The 22,639-nt window shown below is 43.0% G+C and overlaps 1 protein-coding gene across 7 annotated transcripts in view; it reads left to right on the top strand.

Annotated features, from left to right (window-relative positions):
* The window catches only part of LOC111859292 (leucine-rich repeat and immunoglobulin-like domain-containing nogo receptor-interacting protein 2), a 241,689-nt gene extending 219,898 nt beyond the window's left edge, over positions 1–21,791 (top strand). For all 7 annotated transcript variants that reach the window (XM_072707488.1, XM_023841822.2, XM_072707489.1 and 4 more), the window contains one exon: positions 18,943–21,791. In XM_072707488.1, the coding sequence (XP_072563589.1) occupies positions 18,943–20,811 (1,869 nt within the window). In that variant the 3' untranslated portion in view covers positions 20,812–21,791. The remainder of the gene's footprint in view (positions 1–18,942) is intronic.
* Positions 21,792–22,639: the final 848 nt, after the last annotated feature.

Here is a 22,639-nt window from a genome sequence, read left to right as displayed (position 1 = left end):
TCCGTAATGCATTTCAGACAGGCAGAGTATGTAACCTGGGGACTGTCCGTAATGCATTTCAGACAGGAAGAGTATGTAACCTGGGGACTGTCCGTAATACATTCCAGACAGGCAGAGTATGTAACCTGGGGACTGTCCGTAATGCATTTCAGACAGGCAGAGTATGTTACCTGGGGACTGTCCGTAATGCATTTCAGACAGGCAGAGTATGTAACCTGGGGACTGTCCGTAATGCATTTCAGACAGGAAGAGTATGTAACCTGGGGACTGTCCGTAATGCATATCAGACAGGAAGAGTATGTAACCTGGGGACTGTCCGTAATGCATTTCAGACAGGAAGAGTATGTAAGCTGGGGACTGTCCGTAATGCATTTCAGACAGGCAGAGTATGTAACCTGGGGACTGTCCGTAATGCATTTCAGACAGGAAGAGTATGTAACCTGGGGACTGTCCGTAATGCATTTCAGACAGGAAGAGTATGTAACCTGGGGACTGTCCGTAATGCATTTCAGACAGGCAGAGTATGTAACCTGGGGACTGTCCGTAATGCATTTCAGACAGGAAGAGTATGTAACCTGGGGACTGTCCGTAATGCATTTCAGACAGGCAGAGTATGTAACCTGGGGACTGTCCGTAATGCATTTCAGACAGGCAGAGTATGTAACCTGGGGACTGTCCGTAATGCATTTCAGACAGGAAGAGTATGTAACCTGGGGACTGTCCGTAATGCATTTCAGACAGGCAGAGTATGTAACCTGGGGACTGTCCGTAATGCATTTCAGACAGGAAGAGTATGTAACCTGGGGACTGTCCGTAATGCATTTCAGACAGGCAGAGTATGTAGCCTGGGGACTGTCCGTAATGCATTTCAGACAGGAAGAGTATGTAGCCTGGGGACTGTCCGTAATGCATTTCAGACAGGAAGAGTATGTAAGCTGGGGACTGTCCGTAATGCATTTCAGACAGGAAGAGTATGTAACCTGGGGACTGTCCGTAATGCATTTCAGACAGGCAGAGTATGTAACCTGGGGACTGTCCGTAATGCATTTCAGACAGGAAGAGTATGTAACCTGGGGACTGTCCGTAATGCATTTCAGACAGGCAGAGTATGTAACCTGGGGACTGTCCGTAATGCATTTCAGACAGGAAGAGTATGTAGCCTGGGGACTGTCCGTAATGCATTTCAGACAGGAAGAGTATGTAAGCTGGGGACTGTCCGTAATGCATTTCAGACAGGAAGAGTATGTAACCTGGGGTCTGTCCGTAATGCATTTCAGACAGGAAGAGTATGTAACCTGGGGACTGTCCGTAATGCATTTCAGACAGGCAGAGTATGTAACCTGGGGTCTGTCCGTAATGCATTTCAGACAGGATGAGTATGTAACCTGGGGACTGTCCGTAATGCATTTCAGACAGGAAGAGTATGTAACCTGGGGACTGTCCGTAATGCATTTCAGACAGGCAGAGTATGTAACCTGGGGACTGTCCGTAATGCATTTCAGACAGGCAGAGTATGTAACCTGGGGACTGTCCGTAATGCATTTCAGACAGGAAGAGTATGTAACCTGGGGACTGTCCGTAATGCATTTCAGACAGGCAGAGTATGTAACCTGGGGACTGTCCGTAATGCATTTCAGACAGGAAGAGTATGTAACCTGGGGACTGTCCGTAATGCATTTCAGACAGGCAGAGTATGTAACCTGGGGACTGTCCGTAATGCATTTCAGACAGGAAGAGTATGTAGCCTGGGGACTGTCCGTAATGCATTTCAGACAGGCAGAGTATGTAACCTGGGGACTGTCCGTAATGCATTTCAGACAGGAAGAGTATGTAGCCTGGGGACTGTCCGTAATGCATTTCAGACAGGAAGAGTATGTAAGCTGGGGACTGTCCGTAATGCATTTCAGACAGGAAGAGTATGTAACCTGGGGACTGTCCGTAATGCATTTCAGACAGGCAGAGTATGTAACCTGGGGACTGTCCGTAATGCATTTCAGACAGGCAGAGTATGTAACCTGGGGTCTGTCCGTAATGCATTTCAGACAGGAAGAGTATGTAACCTGGGGACTGTCCGTAATGCATTTCAGACAGGAAGAGTATGTAAGCTGGGGACTGTCCGTAATGCATTTCAGACAGGAAGAGTATGTAACCTGGGGACTGTCCGTAATGCATTTCAGACAGGAAGAGTATGTAACCTGGGGACTGTCCGTAATGCATTTCAGACAGGCAGAGTATGTAACCTGGGGACTGTCCGTAATGCATTTCAGACAGGCAGAGTATGTAACCTGGGGACTGTCCGTAATGCATTTCAGACAGGAAGAGTATGTAACCTGGGGACTGTCCGTAATGCATTTCAGACAGGAAGAGTATGTAACCTGGGGACTGTCCGTAATGCATTTCAGACAGGAAGAGTATGTAACCTGGGGACTGTCCGTAATGCATTTCAGACAGGCAGAGTATGTAACCTGGGGACTGTCCGTAATGCATTTCAGACAGGAAGAGTATGTAGCTTGGGGACTGTCCGTAATGCATTTCAGACAGGAAGAGTATGTAAGCTGGGGACTGTCCGTAATGCATTTCAGACAGGAAGAGTATGTAACCTGGGGACTGTCTGTAATGCATTTCAGACAGGCAGAGTATGTAACCTGGGGACTGTCCGTAATGCATTTCAGACAGGAAGAGTATGTAACCTGGGGACTGTCCGTAATGCATTTCAGACAGGCAGTGTATACTTCTGGAATGGCAAATGCAATTACTGGTGAAGACAATTTTAGCACATGATTTGGAGCCTCATCAATATTCCTAGACTCCACAAGACATGTTGGTGTTATACTCATGTACAGTTATACCTGTAGTCCTCCCCACATATTTCATTACATTTATTTAGCAGATGCTTTTGCCTAAAGCGACATACAACTGAGAATAAGAGAACAGGGTCAGACAGTGTAGCTGGACAAATTGGGCTTAAGGGTCCAACGATGAAGTCACCCTTCCAAACATGGGATTTGAACTCATGAGCTTCTGGCACAGATCCCCAGCCTGCTGAGAGACGCCTCGCCCCCCAAATGTACAGCCCCTGCTTCCATCTGCCCCGCGGCCTTGGTCGGCCCAGATCTGTGCCCAATTTTGCAGTCCAGAACAGAATTCTGAAACAGGTGTCCCTAGCCTGCCAGAGAGGGTGGTCGGGTAATCTGCTAGACGGCCAGCTGGTGACCCGCGAGGTGCATATGGAGGAGGATCTGCATGTAGGTCCAGATAAATCTGTTTCGTTAAAAGGACGAACAGAAAATGCGCAGATGAACTCTGCTGCACCTCCCAGGGCCACGTGAGCTGGGGTTTTTCACTGAAACACCAAAAAGATCGCAGGGATGTCAGTGCTCACAGGGGTCATACAGCCCCCTCTTACTTTTAAAAAGGCAAAAGCAGCTCCTAAGCCCATATCTTTTGGATGTTCAATTGTGTGGTGCTGTTTGATTCAGAGGGTCCAGCACTTTACAGGGGTCCTTGAATACTTAAAATTATATAATTGCGGTGGGGGGAAGGTCCCTTTTGTTTGAGGGCCTGGATTTCCTAGCTATGCCCCTGCCACTTCCACTAACTATTATTGGGAAGGGTTTTAGATAAACAAACAAATATATAGAAAACTCCTTTAAAATATAGAATCAATGTTGCACTGAATATTAATCACACATTTTAAAGCCTGAGACACACAGCAGTATATGAGTAATGACCCAGAATGGAAAATGTAATATTTCTCATGCTTCTCAGACACACTTTTACACTGTTTCCATCACGTCACACTAGTCTCATTTTTTCTTCATTATATCTGGCTGAAGGATTAAAATGAAACCCTATACATTCCATGGCTGGTCTTTACTGTAGCCAGGTATTAACTGCACATTTAAAAGGATTTAAGAAGCCACAGCATCTTTTTAGAAATTGGTTGACTGAATCGTAGAATAATAGAAGTGTATGTTTTCCGTCTGAAGATACAGTAGCCATGTTGGCTGGCTTCTGCACAGGCCGGAATGCCCTCATAGGCCAGGTGCTCTTCTGTTAGTCCAAATGCTTATCAGTTATGTAACTGCCGTTTGCTTGATGGGCTTATTCGAACCCAGTCCACGCGGTCACCATTAAAATCAGCTCAATTCATTTTCATATAGGAACATTGCCAATGCATTTGCACCTCGGGAAACAGATTTAGCATCAGCACTGGCGCCATGCAGAAGCCTAAAGTAAAAACATGGGGCACTCAGCAACTGAGTACCTTTAAAGGGGCAGTTTGAATGGTTTGGGCAAATCGGGGGCATGTGTTCACCACCCACCCCCCCCAATTAATCTGAAGGTAATCAATGCTGATATACACTAAACGTAAACTGAAGTAATAAAAGCTGTAGTACCTGTCAGTGTGATGGAGGGATATGACAGGGTTCAGGGATGATGGTGGCTTAGGGGAGCAGTGACAGGCGGTGTGGATACCAATAACCACAGCTGGGGGGAGACTGGCGGGGGGATGCAAGAGGCGGGCGAGGTGCCTGCTCTCCTGGCATGGCCACGCCGCACATCACAGGCGTTGTCATCGTAGGCTCGTGCCCCCAAACATTTTGGGGGGTGGGGGGGGCATACTGACTCAGAGGCATCGCACCCGTTTGGGTCCTTCGACAGAGAGCCGTGTTTCTTAGTGGGATTATAAAACATCCAAAGAAGACTTGGGGTAGGAATGTCCTGTTCTCATGTGTAATACTGCGTGTGCTCACATCTGTAATAACAATCATTATAATGATAATCATTATAATCATAATAAATGTACATTTATACAGTGCTTCGCAGGAGTCCTAAGATACTTACAATGGATAAGTGAAAAACAGAAACACTGCATAACTGGGTAAAATTAACACAGGCATATATGCAACCTGTAACTATACATTTGGGAATTATAAAATATGCACTATTGCTCATTATGTGTGAGATTCACGAATGTGTGTGTTATAACTTCCAATACATCTCCCCCACCATAAGACAGTCTACAAAGGATCAGGGTAATACTAGATAACTCTGAGCGACTCTTGGCTGGTGTTGCGAAGAGCGTGCGGAGCTTTGATCTTATGCGTTGTGTTAATTGTGGGGCCAGACGGTTTTCCATGTCAAAGTAGCACGTACTTTAAAATTCCGTCACAGTACAATTAATTAGTAACTTGCTGTACTGTGCTAATTGCTTTTCCCCTCGGTCTAGAGTTTAGTTCCTCTGTTTTACATGGGATTAAAAGTGAGAATCACAGCGTGAGACTCATCGTAAAGAGTGTGTGGGTGACTGCTGTTAGTTAGTAGTTAGTAAAAAAACAAGAGAATCAGTTTTCTCCCAGCTGATTGGAGTCTGTCACTAATTAACAGTGCTTGATTTCTCGAGGGCCACACCACGGCCATCTGGCATGAAGCGCCGAGAGAGTCTGGCATTGTACCACTGCTTAGCTCTTGGTTTAGCGTCCTGCCCGGGAAGCTCCTCTGGGTCTCCAGTCCACTGTAGTGGGCAGCATTCAGCCGCCTCTTTGAGGGCCGTCCTCCTGCAAACCCACAGTCAGGAATCAGGAAGCGGTTTGAGACTTTATTGGGATCTAAAGGAAGTTAGGGCTGGAATCCCATTGTGGGAAAATACATATTCCTTTTCATCAGTTCCTGTGAGCCAATGAGACAATTCTGTTAGGAGGGCTCAGGAGTGAATAGAATGATTTTATTGTTATGGTAAAAAGAGAATGTACAACAGAATTCCTGTCTTACTCTCCTATGAGACACAGACACACATACAGGTGAAAGTGAAGATTCTTGTTATAGCAGAGGGTGAGCTATTTATACAGCAACCCTGGAGCAATCGGATTTAAGGGCCTTATTCAAGGGCCCAGTAGTGATATAACTACTCTGTTGACCAGGGGATTCGGAACCAGCAACCTTCCGAGCACAGACGCATAGGTCTACACCACAGAGTAGTGGTCTAAACCACACCACCCCATTGTACCACTGCTTAGCATTAGCTCCGCGTTCAGACAGTTATCAGGAGTGAGGACCTTGGGATGTGGACATGCCTAAAATAATTCAATTTATTAATTGATTTAAAATTAATTATTTGGATATATTTAAGGAATTTTAATCTCCCAAAGGCACTTTGAAAACAGACACAAAACCCCAAATTACTAATACTGCGGAACGAGAAATAACAGTTTGAATGGAAAACAGGCTCTGAATTCAGTATTGAAAATGAGCAGAAATGTAGCTATGCTAAATTACGGTGCTCAGGCCAATTAAGCCGCTTGCCATCATGGTACAGTATACTGAGTAGGCCAGTGTTTCCCAATCCGGTCATGTTTTTGCTCCCTACTTGGAGCTGGGAGGGAGCAAAAATGTGGACTGTTTGGCAGAGCTGGGAGGGAGCAAAAATGTGGAATGTTTGGCAGTGAGCTAGGAGGGAGCAAAAATGTTGACTGTTTGGCAGAGCTAGGACGGAGCAAAAATTTGGACTGACTGTGGGTCCCCGAGGACCGGATTGTGAAATACTGCACTAGACACTGGCAGAACTGTAGCCAGTGCAGCTGCACTGGGGCCCACAGAAACGGGGGGAGCCACAGTGTGTTGATGGGGGCCTTCACAGAGAGGATCAGAAGGTTACACATTGATGTATTAGTTAAAAATTACCGAAGCATATTACACTGCAATATGAATCGCGGGAAACCAAATGATATACATACCCGGTAACTGGCTAGCTAAACTGTCATGCTCAATGCTTAAAATTTGTATTACTGTTATTGTTTTATGACAACGTTATGAAAGTTCATATTGTATACCTTAAGGATTTTTCACAAAGATACGCGGTACATCTGTAACGTTTAACCGTTAAAGGTTTGCTGCTCATTTTTGTATGTCTGATTTTGGCTTTGTATAAAACAAAACATTTACCATGAAATGAAGGGCTCCCCCAAAATATCTCGCACCCTTCTAAGAAGCTTATGCCTCTGTAGCTAGACAAAGAATTTATTGATGCATATTTTATGTACGTTTAATAGCTAATAACTCATTACAGGAATTCATCCCAAATAATTTACTTCCCCTTCCTTAGATTCCTTACACATTTTTTTCATTAACGTTAATTAATTAACGCTTCAAGGCTAATTGTCACCAGCAGGGATCCATTATTAACTAATTGACTGATTGGCTGAAATATTAGGCCCTGGCATCTTTGTCTTGAATCTTGTCTTTAGGGTGAGTTTAATGGAGTTTGAAACTATTTAACATGTGTTTAACTGCTCAGTAAAGCATTATAAATTTAGCATTCAGCGGGAGGCCTGACTTAGAAGAGAGCAGAACTCCTAATCAGAACTTTCTTGAAAGGATCTAACTTGTCTACTTTGTCGTTAGACCTAAAAATCTTTATTCCAATATCTCTGTAAAATGTTTCTGTTCTGCTTTTCCTTCCTTCACTGTTGCCGCTAGAGGTCCCTAGACAAGATATCAGACTCACGGGATGCTGTGTTTGACCAGTGAGAAGCTTTCTCCTTAATTGCCATAAGAAGTATGGCTTATTAAGATAAAATGGGACTTTAATAAGTTTCCCACACCGTTATTCTAATGAGAATGCCCTTCTCCTGATGGAGGCGGGAAAATAGGGCAATAGGTAAGAATGGTTAGGTCATAAAATAGACAAAAACAAGACTTTAAGGCAGTATAATGCAGCGGCTAACGCCACTATACAGCACCTGTCATCTGCTGTTTTTTCATTGATTTAAAACAAAAAATTATATGTAATGTAGCTGGAGGATAAAATAGTTAGATTTCTGCTCAAAACAATCTGCAGCAGCTCCAGAAGGCATGTTGCATTTGCCGGAGACTTAGAGGAAAAAACATAATATGAGCTGGCAGTAAGAACATTCAATTCTGGAGTCTTTAGGGGCTGAAATTGATGTCTTTACCTGCAGTTTTTTTTTCCACAAAGGCTGACTTGGTCCTTTTTCTGCACACTGGGAGCATGATGACCTCAACAGTATAAAGAGTGAACTTTATACAGACACTGGGACTGCATGTCTGTATAAAGTTATGACCTTAACAGTATAGTATGCAATCTTCAGTGCTCAGCTAGTATAGTTATTGTTTGTCAATAAGCTAGAAATAAATCACTACTTATGGCTGCCCCTGTAGTACAAGTAACTGGTCCTTTAACAGTTTTCTAAGTTAGTGGGAATGCTGATCTGCTTATGAAAAAGTTATAACTTAGCGGATTAGCAGAACCCTGCCCACCACTGGTTAATATTAACAATACAGTGGTACCTCAGTTCTCGAACTCATTAGAACTCGAATTTCTTAAAAGTCAAACCAACCAGTTCGAAAAAAAATGGCCTAAAACTGTATCTGAATCTCATAAGTCGAACCGTGAACGCCGACTTAACTAACTTGTACGGCGGGGAAATGAGTCACGCAGCACGTCTCTCAGCGGAAACAAAGGGTAATGTTTCAGTCTCAGCCTTGCATTCACTGTGATAGCATCGTGCATGTTTACACTAGCTGAATACATATATTTAGACAGTAAAAATACATTTAGACAATGATAGACAGTAACAGTAATTATTATTTAATGAAATATATTTAAAAAGAAAGATTTCTTATTAATTATTTTAATATCATTAATAATAAATCATTAATATATTTAATTATAATAATATTGTCATGCCGAGCTGGGACGGAACGTAGACAAAGGCGCAGACGTCAGCGTATCAGGGAATACGGGGTTTAATTGCAGGTAAGGCAGGCAAAACGCAGACGGACAATACAATGACCGGACTGGGGAAACAAACTTAAATGTGGACTAAATACAGAGGACTAATGACAACAACCAGAAACAGCTGATCACACGGGGATTCCACATGAGGTTAACGAGGGGGCGTGGCACACGGAAGGAGCGGACGATCGGGGCAGGACACATTGTTTTTTTTTTTAACTTTACACATTGTTTGGATACATTTATTTTCTTACTTTACACATTACTTTTGATAAATGTGCTTGGATATGTTTAGTACAGAATATGCTCTTCTTGTTCGAGTTCCGAGGTACCACTGTATATGGAATTTTCCAGTTGTTAATCACCAGGTGAACACTGGTTCTCTCTTTCCAGCTTTTACTAAACCAGCTCTGCATGTTATTTAAGCAGTTTATGGCCTGGCAGTACTGCGTTCAATGGTATCATATTTTATGTCTAAACTACAGCACATTTGGCTGCTAATGGTTTTTTAGAGCACAGTTATGTACTTTTAAGTATTAAGCACACGGCTCTTACAGTCCATACCATTTTAATGTTTAGCAGTTGCCCTTACGGCAGTATGTGGAGGTACTATCCAAAGTGGCCTTCATTTCTCAATTACATTGAGCTCTCAATTGGGTCATTTTGTTGATGAAGATTAGATAGAAGATGCAACATTTAATCCTCCCGCAAACAGTCCTACGTGCTCTGGATTCCTTCTCTGGTGTCATGTGATAAGCCCCCCCCTAACTATCCTCTGAGATCAGCTGAAAGTACCTTCCAGGAGGGTCTGCAGCCACCACACGCTGACTCTGACCCAGCCACCTGAAGCGGTTTGGCTCTGAGTTGATTGTCACTCAATTGCGCTCCCCAATGATGGCACTGTGGTAACATTCAGTGATTTTCTGGATCTTGTGTCCTTTCTCCTGTAACTTTCTTTATACACGTGGCAATCCGATGTGTTTGCTATGAAAATTATGCTTCCTTTGGATCCTATTTTACCATCCTTATGCCTTGTGTGGATGAGCTGCACATTTAGGTAAACTGTAGTTATTGAGGTATATTTCCACTCTTTACACTACTTATATTGACTGAAATCATTTTGATTCTGTAAAGCTAAGATGGAAGAAAAAATAATTGTATCCAGATTAAACAAATATATGAAGCGTATAGTTACAATGAATTTGTTTAATCAATGTGTTTATGTTGTTAATTCTCAAAGTAGCAGAAAAAATGGTATAACTTAATTGTTCAGTAGAATTATCTACCTTAATATACTGTAACTTAGTTTTTTGTTTGGTCTTGTTTTGTTTTGTTTTCTTCTATTTCTTCTTCTATTTTTGTAGTTGCTAAATAATTGATGGATTTAGTTTAGCTGTATAAAAGTTGAGTATTATGGTAATTTTTTACATACAACTTATTTTTCTTTTAAACCAGTTTTTTTTGGGTTGTGATGATTCCGAGCCACACAGTCTCACCCACGCATAGGCAAGAGGAGATTTGAAAATGCCCCCCACCCCCCACAGACACACGCACAAACAGACTCGCACAGACACACACAAACAGACACACGCACAGATACACACAGACACACGCACAGACACAAACAGACACACGCACAGACACGCACAAACAGACACGCACAAACAGACACACGCACAAACAGACACACAGCTGAAGGCAATAACTCACTACCCTACCCCAAGACACGAGTCAGCTTTTCTAATCACCTCAACCTGAAAATAAATATTCTTTAACTCAAAACTGAAAGAGTTTTTCATGGAAAATGGTTTCAGTCACAGTGATACTGAGTGTGGTAACGAGACGGTTTCTGTGAGACCTCGTTTTGCGATTTACTGTTTGCCTGGACAGTATGTGTAATAAAAGCTGACAGAAATGGCTCTTGCTTTGCTAGAGGTTACGGCAGGATAGTAGGTAATGTTTCGTTCATTATTTTACAATTGCACCCCTGGTTCTCAGTCCATCTCCTGGAAGAACAGATTTCATATCACCTTGAAAATGTTACAGTTACAAACTGATATGGCTTGTCCTTCCAGCCATTGCTGATTGCTACATAATTCGTTTACGGCTGTGTTGATCTGAAGCTATTCCCAGGAAGTGTAGGGAATCATGGGAAATCTAAAGTAAATTATGTGTGGCATGTTTTACAAAGCCACAGTACCATTTATGGGATAAAGAGCAAAAGGTAATGCGCAGATTGATAGATGGCATCGCACTTCCTTAATGTTGCACTTCGCTATTTTAATAGTAGTCTTAGGTTCTTGCTTGGTTCTTGCTTGGTTCTTACTTGGTTCTTGCTTGATTTGGAAGCAGTCCTTTAGCCCTTACTGTAATACTGCTTACACATGTACCTGGGAACTTCACCGGACTCTCAGCCTAGCTGTTTGCCTGTATAGCAAACTCTTTGGCTGCCATATGTTTGTAATGAGCTATTTGCCTTACTTGTATGCCGCTTCAGAACAAAAGTGCCTCCTAAATAAAATAATTGCAAAATAAATATAATAGCATTGTAAGAAAGATGAAAATGAACCTGAAAACTGTGTGTGTGATACTGAAGTTGCGTGTTTCCTGAAATTAGCTTTAGTATGATAGGGGAGGAGTATTTTGAACCGTATACGCACCTTAATTAAACGCACGCTGCTGTGGAAACAGTGGGGACTCCATGTTAATGTCCCAATTTGTTATCTTAAATAGAAAGATATTTATATTTAAATTAAGCTAGTAAACTAATGATTCCTATTTGGCTCTCAAAAGCAATTACTTCTTTTCACGTGAAATAAATTTGCTGTGTATCGTGCATCCATCTCCCAGCGCTGCTTCATTTGAGCTAACGGTCTGTCCGACTTCTGGATGAGGTTTTTTTGTTCTTTCAATTCTGTAGGCTGCATCTGGATGCTCCAGGGATGCACCCCCCCAAAATGTTTTTTCTCCCGAAACCAGCATTATTTCTGTTGAATCCATGCATTTAATAATATTCAGTGCCAGCAATTTCAACCTGCATTACTGGCTGATATGTTTATGTGTGACTACAATAAGGTGGAATATGCATGGGCTGCGTGCCCCTTTATTAATGAATATATCTGTATGTAACAGATTGCCTTTGTGTGTGTCTCTTACACTGTCTCCCTGCTTAACAGGCATATAGCTAGATTGTATAAAGTATGGGTTTAAACCCCCCAGTAGGCAAAATCTACCAAGGGGGAACTTTCAATAGGGTTGCCGGACACATCATAACATTTATTTCTGGCCTGCTGCTTTCACTCTCTCTGAACCCGTAACTTACCTTAGTGGCAGCGTAACACATTTTTTAAAAAGGATTTGCGGACATCATTTATTATTAAAGGATTTATTAACTTACTAAGTAATATGAAGCAGTTTATTAAGAATCTGTATTCATGCCGTTCTCTATTGGTTTAAATCCTTAGAGGTACAACAATACGAAATGTGTTTTGTAATCTATTATCCCATCTCTTATTCTGTGTCAGACTGCCTTTTTCGACACAGTACTATCGTGTCGTCGGAACGTAGGGAGCCGGGCAGTTTATCTTTAAAAAAACCCACAGCCAAAGTCATTTAACAGGCTAGGGGTGTGAGAGAGAAAAACTCACAAGAGGGAAGCAGGGCTTCACAATGAAGACAAAGAGCTCAGGGCTTTAAAAATCCGAGCAGTTAATGAGAGACTGTTAAAAACAATCATCCAGTTAGTGTTTCAAAGGGGGGTGGGGGGTTGGTGCTTGACGATTGTGTCTGGCGATGCATTTATATATATGTGGGTCATTCACAGAAGTACACATGGCACAGAGGTACCGTGAGTGATCATCCCCTAGAGGTGAGGTTCATTAACTGGTCTCGCAATCCAAATGCACAGAAAGGTCATGGGGGAGTAGGGGGTGTGTTAGGGAGGGCCGGTGGTTGGATGAAAGGAGCAGATTGCAGCGACAGGGCGAGGCATGAGGTGCTGCTCCTTGGATGCCTCTACTTATTGCCAGTTTCATCTGGGATAGAGAAAAAGCGTGAAGGGATGTGGGGAGCGGGGATCTGGTTAATTAAGGCGAAGGGTCTATTCGGTGGTCTATTCGGGGCCTGCTGTGCCTAGATCAGGTTTATGCAGTAGCCCTGTGCTTCCCTATGTCATTCTGGCATGCCTGCCACTGCCTTCTTCCCTAAGCCAAGTGGAAAGCGGAGCCAGCTGGCGTAATTAGTGCTGGGGGTAATTATGGGCGTGTCCTGGTCCAAGACGCTTGATTGGGTGCTGTGATTTTGACAGGTGGCCACTGTCCAGGGTGCTGAAGGAGAATTGCGGTCATTATCTATAAATTATATACATCTGATTGTCTCACTTTTATTTATATGTTATATGTTTATTATTCGATTATATATATCTGATTGTCTCCCTTAATTTATGTCTACATCTTTATTATTAGATTATATACGTCTGATTATCTCACCTTTATTTATATGCGTACATGTTTATTATTTGCATATTTCGATTCCTATTTGTATTTCTTTAACTCTATTTAGTGACTTTTGTATTACTTTGTTCATTGTATGTTAAATTATAGACTTCTGGTCACAACCTGCACCGAAAAAATATTCTTTGAAAGCTTACTAATGTGGTTTCCATGTAAATTTTCAGTTTGCAGCCACATTCAACTGTCAGATCTGGAATCATTCAAAGTAATTTAAGAATGACAGGCTTTTGTGCAGTTGGCTTATGGGTCTAGACGCCGTTTATATGTGGGGAGAATGTCTGTTAATGGACAGAAATGCTTATAATCACCGAGGTTGAGAGTCAGCCAGGAGTCAGGGCGTACACACAAACACCATGAACGCACTCTCTGTGCTGTAATCTCTTATCAAAGAGGATACATTTTTCTTCCCTTCTCCCCTGAGGGATGATGGGAAATGAATGCCCCTGAGGCCCAAAGTGGACGGTGCTATCACATCTGGCCAGCCATTGGCTGCTTTTTGGTCCTGCTCCTTACATTCTCTCCTTACCCGTAACTTGCCTTGGTAATAACATAATGCCTTACCATGCAGGATTTGTGGACATCATTAATTAGCAAAGGATTTTACTAAGTATTATGCAAATGTATTAATAATAATCTGTATTCATGCCTTTGTCAGGGACATGAATCACAGGGTGTCTGTACCTCCAGAATGTGAACCAGCTTGTCCAGCATCTCAACCACTACGCCTCCTGGTGGAGGTTGTTTTTTATGCAAGGGGATTCATTTAAAATCGCACAGAAAGCACCTAACAGTACAACTATTAATTGGTATGTGATGCTGTTTATCCAGGTCCTCTGCCCCCCCAAAGAAAAGAGACCTGCAAAGTGACATCATGGTCATTACTCCCCCCCCACCCCCACATGGTCTCCACTGACATTCCTGGCCATAAAACTCTGCTCACCCACATGTTCTATTTGACTTGTACCCTTCTCCATGTTTTTTGCTAAAAGATGCTTCATGTAGACTTAAAAAACACTCGGTCTCTTAATGTTTCGCTAAAGCTGGATTCATGCAGTGGAAAATCAGTGTAGAAAAAGAGTTGTGTAACCGTTCATTCTTTTATAATCGACATCAAAGCGAGTCGTATATTTTAGAAATAAAATTAAGCTCTTATAACTGCACAACCACATTAACAGAATTAATAGACCTTGCAGTGCTTTGTGTCCTTCAACTTTGCTGTGCTTTTTCCTTCATTACTTCATAAAGAAAGCTTTCTCTGATCTTAAAGGAGAGAAACATGCGTAGAAATGCTGGCATGGAAACCCCCTCCATGTTTATTAATTATTATGGATGATGAATTCCATACTAATGTGGAAATTCTCTTCTCAGTCAGCTTCAGTTCCTTAAGCTCTGCCAGTTTCTTTCTCCTCTTTTCTCCATTTATTTATTCTTGAAAATCATCAAAAAAAGCACGGGCCATTTCTGGGACATGTGAGGATTGGCCTTTGACACCCCCTCCCCCCTCACCCCCCAAATACGTGAAAGAAAGCCTAGAGAGAATGGGAATGAGTCAATTAACGGAGCAACGCCAGCGCTCTTCTCTCTCTGCGAAGATATAAAGCACTTCTAGAATGCGAGCCCAGAGAGGAATTGAGCGGAATAACCTTCCACACTTCTCATTGACAGGCAGCTCATTGCTTTTCTGTTTAAAAATGAGCCCAATACCTAAATCTCACTGTGTATGCGTGTCATTTTCATTGGATAAAATGTCATTATATTAGTCACCTACACACTCTGTACAACAAATGCTTTGAATAATGAACAAACGTGTTGTTATTGGGAATCACCCATTGCATTATGATGTCGTTATGGTGTCATTATTGAATTGTAAGTGTAGCTGTTGGACCCACCTGCTCCATCTGGTGAGCTCAGTACAGAGTGTCTATTGTGCAGCATCTATAGTTTGGGTTCTGCAGCCTCCCTAATGGTTGACAGTGCCTGTAGGGTTTTTAAGGCAGAGTGGTCATGTTCTTAGCCCACTTTCGTGAGGTGGGGTCATTTATATATGGGGGTGTTGAGCAGCCTGTCGATCTTAAACCCCCAGAGGTTTTTCTTTCCTCCTCACTTGGCAGTTCTTGGTTCCTCCCCTCTGTTGTCTCTCAGCTTTCTTTCTTTCCATCTTCCCTGTTTCGTGCACCAGACATGCCTTGGGGTGACTATATTGGGAAAGACGCTATATATAAAAATAAACTGAATTAATGTGAAGTATATGTACAAGGGACAAACTTCTTATTTATATTTATACAAAAAAAAAATTCCATTGAAACAGTTTTACTGCTGTACAGCTTATGATGGACAAACAGGTCTATCACTGTTTTGTTGAAGAGCTTCTGTTGGCAGCTTAGAATGCCATCTGTGGGCTGACTTTTGAGACTGCAGTCCTCAGGGGTGCATCGGCATGCTGTAGTGTAATCATGGAGCTGTAGTGTAATCACGGAGCTGTAATGTAATCATGGAGCTGTAGTGTAATCATGGAGCTGTAATGTAATCATGGAGCTGTAGTGTAATTATGGAGCTGTAGTGTAATCATGGAGCTGTAGAGCAATCATGGAGCTGTAGTGTAATCATGGAGCTGTAGTGTAATCATGGAGCTGTAGAGCAATCATGGAGCTGTAGTGTAACTATGGAGCTGTAGAGTAATTATGGAGCTGTAGTGTAATTATGGAGCTGTACTGTAATGTAATTACGCAGCAATAGGATAAACACTTTCACAAGAGACCAAGTCAGAAGGATGGACATTGATAGACAATAGTTATTTTTTAACGTTTTTGCCAAACGGGGCAGAGATTGGGGCGGTCGCATGGACACCACTGAGCTCCAGGGTTTAGATCCAGCCCAGCCTCCCCCTGTGTGTCTGTGGGACTGACTGCATAGGATTGATGGAGGTTCATTCCAGGGTGCCTCAGTCCGGGATAGACTGGGTAGCTTCAGCTGTTTGATAACAGGTCACTGGGAAAAGATGGATGTAATTATGCATGCTGAGTCTAATTATATCTGCAAACACTTGGGTGTGAATATACATTCTGGAGGCTGTATTGCAGGGCAGGCTTAATTTCCACTCTGAAACATTCACGGTGATGCTGCCGAACAGGTAATAAAATGATCTCTGTTGCCTTGCGATTAGAATTAAGTAGAAATATAAGGGTGGAGAGGGCAAAAATGTGACTTTTTGAATAATGTTTAATTAACTAACTAATTAAGTTACCTGCATGATCCTTAGACCTGGCCCATTGTGGTTTCGGTCAATTTTCATATCCTACTCTTTTGAACTACATTATTCTTTGTGACTCAAAGTAGACTTGCCTACTTTCTTGTGAATTAGAATGGCTTCGTCACAGCAAAGTGAACTGGAAGTCACATTCAGTTAACTCAGAGAGAATCGTACAATTCTCTGCTGATATAGGAGACAGGGAATGCACTTGTGTACTGGCACTGTTTTTGACTGGATAATTGCCTGGCAGTTACTGATTGTTGGATAAATCCAGAAACTTGACATCACTGTCACGAGTAACACAGGTGGAACCAGGTGAACCTTACAGAATTGGGAATTAAATATTCAGGTGTAGAGGAGTGATTGATTAATGGTCACCGATGCGTGGCAATAAACATCTGTCAGAAGTGATGCACGTGGATGATGGCGGATAAACTCAACCATCATGGCCTGATGACTGAGCTCATCGTCAAAGCCTCTCCCTTGTGTGGGTGAGCTGAACCGTGCACTCAGCATCACAGGCATTTTGGCAGGAGAGTCTGTAATGGCTAACGGCACCAAGGTTGGCACTGTTCAGAAAACTCAGGTGAGTTTTGACAGGAGCTGCGCATGCAGGCCGAGAGTGGGGAGTGTGGTGATGGGAGATGCTGCGTGACTAGCAGTTCCGAGAGAGAGTGTTGCCATAGCGATAGCCTTCCTTACCAGACAGCGTGAGCAGAGGCTGCGGGTCGCGGTGTCGCTGAGCTATGCGAGGCGAGGGTTCGTCGGGGCTGCTGTGAATCCAAAGTGGAGCGTATCTGAGCGGAACCGCCCGGAATCCATGGTGCCAATCCAAATCCCAGCATGCACAGAATCCCACCCGTGTGGCACATTATTAGTTCTGCACAAGCTCATTACTGTCTCCTGGAGGGAGGGATTAGACCACCCTGACTCGTGGCTCTGAAGGGACAAAGGCTGTGAGAAATCGGAGGGAAAGTCGCATCTGGGTGCGTACAGATCCATACAGTTTGGAAAATTATCATTTTCACTATCTACTGTTCAGTGTTCGACTTTACACATTTTAGGTGTTTGTTTCTCTCTTTTTCTTGCACAGTGGAACTGTTGCAACATTTATTGCCTAAAGAATTGCCTAGACTACAGTGGAATATATGTGGAATATACTACATGGAATGGATCTGGAACTTGCAGAAAAAAATTAAAAAAATATATATATTGGCTGCAGTGCTTCAAAAATATAGCAGTTTATAGGTCTAAAGAATATATATTCAGAGGATAGATAGATAGATAGATAGATAGATAGATATATACATTAGATTAGATTAGATTTTCAGTCCAGGTAGAAGGCTAGAGGACATTTGTACCTTAATTTTTCTTTTCTACCTAATTCACATAGCAGAATATCTACGGTCTGTTGCTTAATCACTGTATCACATGTCCACCCCTAGGACTTTAAGCGAAATTCAGTAAACATTGATCTCCTATATTTAAGAAACCAATGCAGATTTTTTTTTCAGGATGGCACACACTCCATCACTGTCATGGCTGATGAAAAAAACCTGTTTGCCATTGCTTGTTATTAAGGAAAAACAGTGCTAGATAAAATTAGGAGAATTTCTAGGATAACTGAATTGAGTCATGGATGGAAATATGTCTTTGATCAGTTTCACTAGTGTTTTCGTTTGATTTTATGGTAGAAGTACAACCTTGAAGCTCAATTCTCATTTTCCTTTCAGAGATTAGGGGAAAGGAGAATCCTTTTTCCTATTTGTACAGAGAGGGTCAGTAGCCATAATTAGCGATTTGGGGTGTCTGGCTATTATCCACGGGTGCCTCCCCTTAAATGGAATTTAACGTCACATGGAAGATGAAAAGTCTTGCTTCTTAATGAAAAGCATATTTCTGCAGTTTTGGTTAGTAGATGAGGGGAACAGAATTATTGGAATCTTCTTTTGGGAGATTCTAATCAGTCAACGTCTACAGCAAAACTCAAAGAACTTATTTGAAGGTTTGTTTAGTAAACGTAAGTCCAGGGAGTACTATCGAATCTTGTATAATACATGACCTGCATATAAAACTTGACCTGCATCAGACTATTGGAGAAGCTTTGATGAAAATACCATAGAATATTGCATATTAAAAACTGTAAATTTTATCATACTTGCAAGGCCAGATTATTGTTTTTCTTGGCATAGAGCTGTGAGTTTGATATTGATTCTTGACCATCCTGTAAGAGGTAACACATTGATTTATTATTTCATTTCTTTTGCTGAGTTTACAAATATACTATATGCTCTCCTGTTGCAAAAGAGAAGACCAGTTAGTGTACTTCTAATGTCTCAATTAGCATCTGCAAGCCGTTTTTAGGGTTCCCTACTTCAAAAATGCATGTTTGTAATGGCCTGTTGTTTCTGTTCTTGTTTCAGGGCTTTGACAGAATGGTAGATTACATCAGCAAAGTCATGTTGCCAACGGCTACCTCATGCTGGCAACCGTTCCTTGGGCTAGCCCTGGTGGTCATCCTCGTCGGTTCTGCTGTGGGCTGCCCGGCCCGCTGTGAGTGCTCCGCCCAGGCCAAGTCCGTCAACTGCCACCGGAAACGCTTCCTGACTATCCCCGAGGGCATCCCCATTGAGACACGTGTTCTGGACCTCAGCAAGAACAAGCTGCGGAGCGTCAACCCTGACAACTTCTCCTCCTACCCCCAGCTGGAGGAGCTGGACCTTAGTGGCAACCTTATCGGCCAAGTGGAACCCGGGGCCTTCAATGCCCTGGTCAACATGCACTCACTCAGCCTGAAGAGTAACCGTATCTATCTCATTCCCATGGGTGTCTTCTCAGGCTTGTCCAATCTAACACTGCTGGACATCAGCGACAACAAGATCGTGATCCTGCTAGATTACATGTTCCAGGACTTGCGCAACCTGAAGTCCCTTGAAGTGGGTGATAATGACTTGGTCTACATCTCACACCGGGCGTTTAGTGGTCTTGTGAGCCTAGAGACACTGACCCTGGAGAGATGCAACCTGACGGTGGTGCCCACTGAAGCCTTGTCTCATCTTCATGCCCTGGTCAGCCTCCATCTGAGGCAGCTTAGTATCAGCACTCTCCATCCATACTCCTTCAAGAAACTGTTCCGCTTGCGGCACCTGGAGATCGATAGCTGGCTCTCATTGGATGTGGTTCCACCTAATACGCTGCACGGTCTCAACCTCACCACACTCTCGATCACAAACACCAACTTGTCTGCCTTTCCTTACCAGCCCCTGAGGCACATGTCCTACCTGACGCACCTCAACCTGTCCTTCAGCCGTATTGAGCAAATCGAGGGTGGAATGCTGCGGGAGCTGGTGCGCCTACGTGAGTTACGCCTAATGGGAGCCCGGCTGGCCACTGTGGAGCCACACGCCTTCCAGGGCATGAAGTCTCTCCGGATCCTCAACATCTCGCGCAACCAGCTAGAGACTCTGGAGAGAATTTCCTTCCAGGATCCAGAGGTCCTGGAGATGCTTCTGATCGATGGAAACCCACTGGTGTGCGACTGCCGCCTCACATGGATCCTGAGGAGGCGGCGCTCCCTGCGTTTCGGAAACGTCCAGCCCGAGTGCGCCAGCCCTGAGGCCATCCGGGGTCAACCCCTCAAGGAGCTGGAAGAGCCGCTGCTCTCTCGCTATGTCACATGTACCGAGCCGAAGATCTTGGAGGAGCACGTGGAGCTTTTTCTGGTGGATGAGGGGCAACCGTCGCTGCTCCACTGCAGTGCAGAAGGATCGCCCCGGCCCATCATCTCCTGGCTCACCCCCCGCCGGCGCCTGATTACTGAGAAGACCAATGGCCGGGTGATCGTGCACCCCAATGGCACGCTGGAGATTAAGGTGTCGGAGGTGCACGACAGCGGCGTCTACACCTGCGTGGCAAGCAATGCCGCCGGCAACGATACGATGTCAGTCTCACTGGCTGTGAAAAGCCTCGGCATCAGCGACAGGTCACTTTACGCTAACAGGACCCATCAATATTACACAGACCCCAACAGCACAGCATCCAATGGGACTGGCTCTCACAATGTACCATTTGGCCTTGACCTCAAGACCATCCTGGTGTCTACGGCAATGGGCTGCTTCACCTTCCTGGGCGTGGTCCTCTTCTGCTTCCTGCTTCTCTTCGTGTGGAGCCGTGGCAAAGGCAAGCATAAAAACAACATTGACATCGAGTACGTGCCCCGGAAAGTGGCTGGGGTACCGGTAGACCCTCCAGAGACTAGCGGGCCACGGCGGGTGAACATGAAAATGATTTAATGCCTCTGTTAGCCAGCCTGGGCGTACTGGCAAAGGCAGGGAAGGACTTGCTATCAAGCAAGGAGCCACCCCAAAGCCAAATGCTAAGCTGGGGCCGCTCATATCACCCTCTGTGGATTCTAATGAACCAGACCAGCGACAACCAGGGTTCTGCTTGGAACTGAAGCAACAGGTGTCCTATATGGAGTTCATTGGTTTATTTTATTTTATTTTTTGTTTTTTTGTAACACCCACACTGAATCCTACAGTACAGACCTGGCTTCAAAGGACACTCCAGAACCCTGTACAGTATAACTTTCTATCTAAAGAAACTGTATTTGTTAAGTCTTGCATCATACTTACTCACAGCAACAGCAGTAATTTAGCATAAGCATAGGCTTCATATATATACTTAATTCTGTATTACGAATATGTATGTATGCCTATGTTGCGTCTTTTTTAAAGCAATATACATGCGACCCCCGTTTTGATTAAATTGACCGTTCTTTCAAAGGGGCCTCACTGTTACTCGTCATCAGTAACTCCATGTCAGGAAAGGGCTTTGACACAAATCCAACTCTGTTTATGCAGGATCCAAGAATATTTGGAATTGCTGAGGAGATTCCTCCAAAACATGCAAGCGGCAACAGTGATATTTTTTTCAATCCCAGTGACAGAAGCATTATAATAAATTAAATCATGTTCTAAGAACAAAAAAGCAAAAAAAAAAAAATTGTGATTCTAAACCACATTTATTGATAGTGTATAAATATATATACACATATTCTTATTTTTAATTAACTTATGAATCAACTTTAGTTATTTTATCAGGGTAAATTCAACTATATTTCTCCATGTTTCTGCTGTGAGCTGCCGTTAATTTCCTGGTCAAAAGTTTGAAATTTGTTGTGGTAGTTTCTCATTTTTGTTCATATCATCCATATTGTGAAAAGTAACAGGAAAAAAAAATGTATGTATGTGGAATAAAGAATATCTATTTGTTTTGGTTCATATTTGTGGATTTGGGCCAAAGCAAAACCAAACATTGCTGTTTAAGTGTGTTTTAAGAATGTTGCATAATTTATTCATATTGGCAGCTATGGGCTAGGGGAAAAATGTTTTTGTCAAAAGCACAGTTCTGTTCCTGGGTCAACAGATACTTTATAGTGACTGTTGAGATACTTAATGGTGACTTTATAATGACATATTGTGATTTCTCTCAGTGAAGTTCTGATAGTTTCTTGTGCTGGGATCCGATTTGAAGATTTTGTAAAAACCATCCAGGATCCCTCTGAAATGCAAATGTTCTGCTGTCAAGCTCTTCTCCACTTGTAAACTTGGTTTTGGCATCAACACACAAATGGAGAACATCCCGCTTTCATAAGCAATGGGAGAGTTGACCATCAGAATGATTGCTGATATCGTCATGAATGAACCATATGGTCCCACATAAAGAAGCCTTTCTGTCAGGACCATTCAAGAATACATAGCAATTGTTTAAACAAAAGCTAGTCCACACTTGCCTATTCATGGATATGATCACTTTTGTTTGTTTATTTATCGGACAGTGTCGTGGGGAAAGCTTGGAATCAGAGGGCAGGGTTAGTCAGCATCCAGCACCCAGTGTCATAATGATACTATTCAAACCTACAACCTTCCTGGCGCAATGCAAACCTACAACCTTCCAGGTGCAATTCAAGCCTACAACCTTCTGGAAGCGATTTAAACCTACAACCTCCATAACACTATTCAAACCTACAACCTTCCAGACACGTGCTTTATTTGGGTACACGTTTCATGCGATTTAGCGATACAATCCTATTTACTGTAGTATGGTTGGACAAGCCAA

The sequence above is a fragment of the Paramormyrops kingsleyae genome, chromosome 25 (assembly GCF_048594095.1).
Source record: "Paramormyrops kingsleyae isolate MSU_618 chromosome 25, PKINGS_0.4, whole genome shotgun sequence".
Lineage (NCBI taxonomy): Eukaryota > Metazoa > Chordata > Actinopteri > Osteoglossiformes > Mormyridae > Paramormyrops > Paramormyrops kingsleyae.
The sequence above is the reverse complement of the archived record's forward strand: the minus strand, read 5'-3'. Positions and strand labels throughout refer to the sequence as shown.